Consider the following 6000-nt stretch of genomic DNA (forward strand, 5'->3'; position numbering starts at 1 on the left):
TTCTAATAACTAAACTTACTAAAATTCTTGCTTCCTTATTTTGCTCAATTTAACATAAACGATTGTCCCTATGCCTTTAGTAGGAACCCTACATCTCTCTCTAACTAGCTTTCTTGTTTTAGAGAGTAGAATCTTAAACATTTTACTGTCTAGTTCCAGAAGTACGTTATTTTTCTTCTCGTTTTCTCTCTATCATAGCAGCCCTAACTTTGCTTAGCGTTTTTCGTCCTTCGTTTTAGACAAGTAATGCCTCTACAATTTCTTAAGTCTATTATCTTCTAATTCAAACTAACACTTTTTTCTAGATCAACCCCTGGCTAGGGAGTTTGCAGATGTGGTGCTAGAGACAGTATAGGACAGGATGATATTCTGTTAGTTTCGTAATCATTACTCTTTGAGCTAATGGTATAACATTACGTATTTCTTAAAATTTCATCAAAATCTAAATTGTCTGAGGGATTACAAATATCTGACCTATCTTCATTAACAATTTGCATAATATGGTTTTGGCATTGCACCAACGATAATAATAGAACTTTGGTGTTTTAGTTTGAGATAAATGAAAATAAAAAATCATTTGCTCTCTGGTTTGATATCAGCACAACTATTTATAAGTAAATGCACGCATTTATGTACCATTGTGTAAGTTAATTTAAATGAATAACCGACAGTAGTAATTATGTCTGAAGTATTAGACCCAAACACAATCAAAAATTGGGTTTTAGAAATATTATCCCATCAAAATTACGACACAGGTGAAGTGAAAATCACCGGATCTTCAGAAAAAGGTGAAGGTTATCTTGGAGATATCACGTTTGCTAAAGTGTTTTATACCAAAAATGGTGGAATAAGTGTTTTAGATGTTGTTGTGAAAAGTGGAAAACAATCTAAAAGCTTACGCAAAAAGCTTCCTCTGAGGATGGTGTTTGAGAGAGAGGTATTTGTGTATGACACCATTGTGCCTTTGTATCAACGTTTAGAGTCTGAGTATCGGCTTGAATATTTGAATCAGTTTTTTCCCAAAGTTTATGGGACTATATTACGTGATGGTGAAGAAATTCTGTTACTGGAAAACCTTAAGGCAGCTGGATACCAGCTCAACAATAGACTCCAAACTTTAAACATAAACCACTTAAACCTAACTCTGACAAACTATGGTAAATTTCATGCCCTTGGCTTTGCTTATAAACATAAAAATCCAGTGGAGTTTCAAGAAAAAGTCGTCAACTTACCATGCATTGTAAAAGATTTTTTAACTGGATTCTCAGTTGTGTTTGATGTGGGTGAAAAGACAATGCTTTCTGTATTAGAAGAAGCTGGAGAATTAAACTTGGCTGCTAAACTAAGAGCAAAGGTTCCAAGCGGGTTTGTACGGACATTTTCCAAGATTTTAGAAGTGAGAGAAGAAAACTGCACCATTATTCATGGTGATTGTTGGAATAACAATTACATGTTTAAGTATAATGTAAGCATAAGTCAAATTATTAAAAATACTTTACTAGGTTTTTGTATGATTTTTAGGGATTGGACCGCACACAACCAGAAGCAGTAGCTTTCCTAGACTTTCAAGCAGCAAGGGCTGCTTCTCTAGTCATTGACTTGTCTTACCACATCTACTCTACTTCTTCAGAAGTGGAATTAAATCAATTTGACCACTTGATAAAAACATACTACCAGTCTTTATCAAAATCTCTTAAGGAGCTAAACTGCGATCCTGAAATAATATTTCCGTTCTCAGAACTTCAGAGACAATGGAAAACCTATTCAATCTTAGGATTTATTATGGGAACGTCTGTGCTCAAATTTGTATTGACTGATAAAGAAGAATCAATAGATATTCAGGATATCGATCAGAACGAAACTGTGGAACGATGTGGTCAGACTAATGGAAAATACAACCAACTCCTACGTTCGCGACTTTTAGCAGCAGTAAAACATTTTTTAAATAATCCATTTGAGGGTACAGCTTAAATTGTAACTTTGTACAGTTAAAATATAATGTTCATTACTTTCTGTGTAAAGTTTGTATGTTTGAAGCTCAACCCGTTTATTTTTCTCCTCTAAGTTAAGGAAATTAACGCACTAACGATAAGAAGACGTCGGGCCGTCTATATTTGGGCAAATCTTCTCTTTCGGAAAGTTCCCAGAGTTCGTTGACGTCTCCTGTCCTTGGTTTACATTCTGGAACACTTCTGATCATGTCGTATCTTCTTTCTTCGTCAGTTCGACGCCTAGTTGATTTTTGGATGTCCTAGTAGCCAACTGTCAAAAGATGTTGGTGGCATTTGAGTGGCAGTTTAGCATTTATAGCTTCCACGATGGCCATAAATAATAAAGTCATTTCCATATGTTGGAACACCACAGGCAGTGTTGTTTGACGATTTTTAGAGCCCAATTTACCATTTATTGCATTAACGGGCGTTTGTCAAGTGTGATGGAATTTTAATTCTGAGATGAAGGAATGAGAGTCATCTTTGTCTTACGAGTGGCTTTTCTGAAAAACTAAGCATTTCTCTTCAGTCTTTTCTAGATCCACACCACGGTATACTTTTTCTTCTTGGACTCGTATGTTGGTTTCAAGTCTGAGCTTTCTTCTCTTGCTAAACATAATGGCCTGCGTGCAGCTCCTCCATCTTCTATGTGTTGCACCATCTAAAAATCGCTGTGTCATCTGCGTATATTGTCAGATTCTGTCCTTGGGGCGTAATCATCACATGAAGAAGGAAGAAAAATTTCAGCAAATTGATTTGGCTAAGTCGAAAACTGGTGCCTTTTAAAGATATGTTCTATAAGTTGGTTGAGACGAATTACTCATGTCTTTGTTGGTGCAGGAAGATGAAAATCAGGAGTTTGCAGTTTTTCACTGCAGTATTGACTTTTTCGTCTGTTTCAGCCCCCTGTATCGTTTCTACACTTTAGTCCTGCGGATCAACGACTTCCGTGTGTCACCAGATGTATCATTGCTCTTGCAGAGCTGCTTGACTCTCCTATTGAGTTAGTTCAGGAGTTTTCCTCGTTTCTGAATAAAACGCCTTGTTGTTTGTGCTAGCTTCTATGGCTGTTGTGATTGAGTTCTCCAGGGCTCAATGCTTTATATTTAAATAATACAAATAATTAAATTGCTCTCATAATATATTCTTTGTTTCTACATTTATAACTATGTCGATAAATAATTTGCTGTTGCTTTAATGTCAGGAATAAAACTAATTTCTGGGATTCATCAGGTTAATATAAGAATAAGCACCCTTCAGAACCTACAAAATATATTTTTTCCTTTTTTCCTAATACTCTAAATCTAACTTGTGACTAAAAACATACCAATATAACCGAATCTGTCGTCATAGCCCCAAAGAAACCAATAGACATTGTCAGATCTCTTCTTGTTCTCAGTATTACCATTTGAACTAGTTTTTGTGTCTCATGGTTCAGCAGGTACCAGTTACTTTGAAATAATGCGTTTCCGATTGCTCCACTCTAAATTTCGAATCAGTTAATTGTCAATTAACACAGTAGAAATAGTAGTACGTACCTGAATTTTAATTTCGTTGCATGTCCAACCAATTAGAAATAACTGTGTCATTAAAACAGTAAAATAAAATGCCCAAAAAATCATTTGAGACAAATCTTGAGGTCTCCCATCAACCTGTTGACAAATAAAGAAGATTTTTTGAATGAAAACACAAATTGTACTTTTACACCTTCAAAAGAGGGACCACCACCATTGCCATATCAAATGAACTCATCACAAACTCCATCATAGTAATATACCTTGAATTTTGATTGAAAGTTTCTATAAACCTGAATTTTTTTTACTAAAACAGTTGTCAAAAACAGTAGCTGACTTACTTTATAATTTGTTGATGTTCTTGAATTAGCCCTATAAGAACTTCAGTTTTTTTCTCCAAAGCTTCGAAGCTAGCAGAAAAGTTAAAATTAGGTTCAACAAAATTTTTAAATCGAATTTGTAGGATTTGTAGATGAACTGCGGCATAACAAAGAATTGTGAAATAGATTATTTGTGTCACCACACTGAAGATGTATCCAATCCAAGCCCAAATGACTTGGGTTGAAAAAAACCAGTGTATATGGTTGATTTTATCTAAAGGCAACAGCACTTGATACATAAAATGAACTTCTGTGGTTCCGTTGTGAAACTTATTGTAATCCCTGACTTGAAGAGTAGCAAAAACACCTAAAAAAAGATAATAATAACTAGCTTAATTAAAAAATAAACCAATTTTTGTATAGTACCAATGAGCTCTAGCAAAAATATGGTTAAAAAGTTAGTCGTAGCCACAGCAACAGTGGCAATTCGAAGAAATTTAATCTTATTTAGGTACACAGTTTTTATTTCTTTACAATCAGATGCCCAAACTTCTTTCTCCTTTTTAGTCATGTCAGGAATAATATCCAAAATATTGTTTTTCATGTAGATTATCATTTTTGCCATAACTTTACTGTCTGTAAAAACAACACTGAGGGTTGGGATAATGATTTCCCATTCATATCCACAAATGATCAGCCTTAGCATCTCTAGGAATAGAAATACCCAAAACAAAATGCAGCAAATCCTCATCCCTAGCGAGTATAGAAAGAACAGTTTGGTGATTATTGGGTTTTTACTTATTGGTTGATTCCAACATCCGGCAACAATCATCAGAGTTTTGCTCCAAACAATCAGTTTTTCGTTAGCAGAGACTGGCATGTTTTAACAGTTATTTTACTAGGGTTTTTACAGAGTAATAATGCTAAGTATCAATGTCGAAATTGTACTACAGTTCCCATGAAACCTAATCGAGAAAATGTGCCAAACGGTAATTATGATATCGTAATAGTAGCCGCTGTTATTTAGTCTTGTAATTAATTTTCTTAAATAAATTCTTAATCTAAAGCGTTCCTTGTAATTAATAACAAGTAGCTTTCTCGTATATTACCTAAGTATTTGAAAAATAAATTTGTTTGCTATCCTCATCAATTAAAACTTTATCTGTACACAAGAATAGATGTACGAAATAACCTTGTAAGAAAGTTATGTTTTATTGGAAGAATAGTATGAAATTAAAATTTTTCTTAATAATTTCAGTTTTTCTTGTAATATAGTTTGAATATAAATGCTCTCTCATTTGCATAATCTTACCCCTGACACTTAGTACATATGTATAACAATACACCTAAAATAACTATTATTAACTTTGATGTTAAGATCAGCACTGTTAATGACAGCACTGTTGGTAAGTTTGTGATTAGTCGAAAAAAACAAAAAGTATTGTTTAACTTTAGCAATATTTCCTAAAATGTTTGAATTACAAATTGATGATTTATAACGCTAACAGTGTTACACATCATCCCCGGAGTTAATAATGCAAAAGTACGAATCCCAACTGTCCCTATCCATATTTATTAAAATATTGCCCAGCCGGATGTAAAGTGTAAGCCGCTGTTTGTTGCGAAACGCAAATTATTTACATCCCTTGTGACTGTATTGAAGAAGGGTACAGTCGGGCTGTTTAGTTATACTATAGTTAAATACCTGCATTAAAATGTACAAATACAAAAAAATGTTGTATAGTTATAAGTCATAGTTTGATATTGATTTGCAAAGCAGATCAGATCAAGACTTTAGCAATCAATAAATCTGCAAATAAGTCATTTTTATATTCTTCCCATTTTGGTATTTTGTCTTCTTCAGTTAACTGAAGTTCTCCATTTGAAACTCTTATTACCAGTGGTATTCTTTTTCGTATATTGCCAGTAATCTCTTTCAGTTTCTTGTGCAGGTTTCCTTCTCTCTTCTATATCTTGACATCTTTACTCCTTAATCATGTAGTCTATTTGTTTTTTCCTTAATTATCTTTTTGTTTATATCTATTTTTATGTTTGTGTTTTTCGTTTGTAAGGAGTATATTATCTGGTCTCATCCAAACATTTTTTGCAATTCATTTCTGTCCTCAACAATTGTTTCACCTTCGTTTATTACAGATATTTTAATTTTTTGCTGAC

At 33.6% G+C, this 6000-nt stretch overlaps 2 protein-coding genes across 2 annotated transcripts; one reads left to right on the top strand and one right to left on the bottom strand.

Annotated features, from left to right (window-relative positions):
* The first annotated feature begins 633 nt into the window (after nt 1–633).
* LOC145731201 (uncharacterized) lies at nt 634–2021 on the top strand. Its single transcript, XM_081982867.1, has 2 exons — nt 634–1465; nt 1522–2021. The coding sequence occupies exons 1-2, from the start codon at nt 680–682 to the stop codon at nt 1969–1971; spliced, it is 1236 nt and encodes a 411-aa protein (XP_081838993.1). The 5' UTR covers nt 634–679; the 3' UTR covers nt 1972–2021.
* A 991-nt stretch (nt 2022–3012) lies between these two features.
* LOC145731205 (uncharacterized) lies at nt 3013–5063 on the bottom strand. The gene is made up of 6 exons (XM_081982871.1): nt 4252–5063; nt 3847–4192; nt 3699–3798; nt 3530–3643; nt 3319–3474; nt 3013–3254 (listed from the first exon to the last, which is right to left on the bottom strand). Exons 1-6 carry the CDS (start codon nt 4703–4705, stop codon nt 3204–3206), a joined length of 1221 nt encoding a protein of 406 aa, XP_081838997.1. The 5' UTR covers nt 4706–5063; the 3' UTR covers nt 3013–3203.
* Between the last annotated feature and the right edge of the window lie 937 nt (nt 5064–6000).

The sequence above is a fragment of the Ips typographus genome, linkage group LG6 (genome assembly GCF_016097725.1).
Source record: "Ips typographus isolate SLU linkage group LG6, UJ_Ityp_2.0, whole genome shotgun sequence".
NCBI classification, from domain to species: Eukaryota; Metazoa; Arthropoda; class Insecta; order Coleoptera; family Curculionidae; genus Ips; species Ips typographus.

Excerpts from the sequence above, each read along its gene's own strand:
- LOC145731205 (XM_081982871.1), bottom strand. The coding sequence starts at position 4,705 with ATGCCAGTCTCTGCTAACGAAAAACTGATTGTTTGGAGCAAAACTCTG. Across the intron at positions 3,799-3,846 it reads GAACATCAACAAATTATAAA|GTTTATAGAAACTTTCAATC; the intron begins GTAAGTCAGCTA and ends AAAAAAATTCAG. Across the intron at positions 3,475-3,529 it reads GCAACGAAATTAAAATTCAG|AGTGGAGCAATCGGAAACGC; the intron begins GTACGTACTACT and ends TTCGAAATTTAG.
- LOC145731201 (XM_081982867.1), top strand. The coding sequence starts at position 680 with ATGTCTGAAGTATTAGACCCAAACACAATCAAAAATTGGGTTTTAGAA. Across the intron at positions 1,466-1,521 it reads ATTACATGTTTAAGTATAAT|GGATTGGACCGCACACAACC; the intron begins GTAAGCATAAGT and ends TATGATTTTTAG.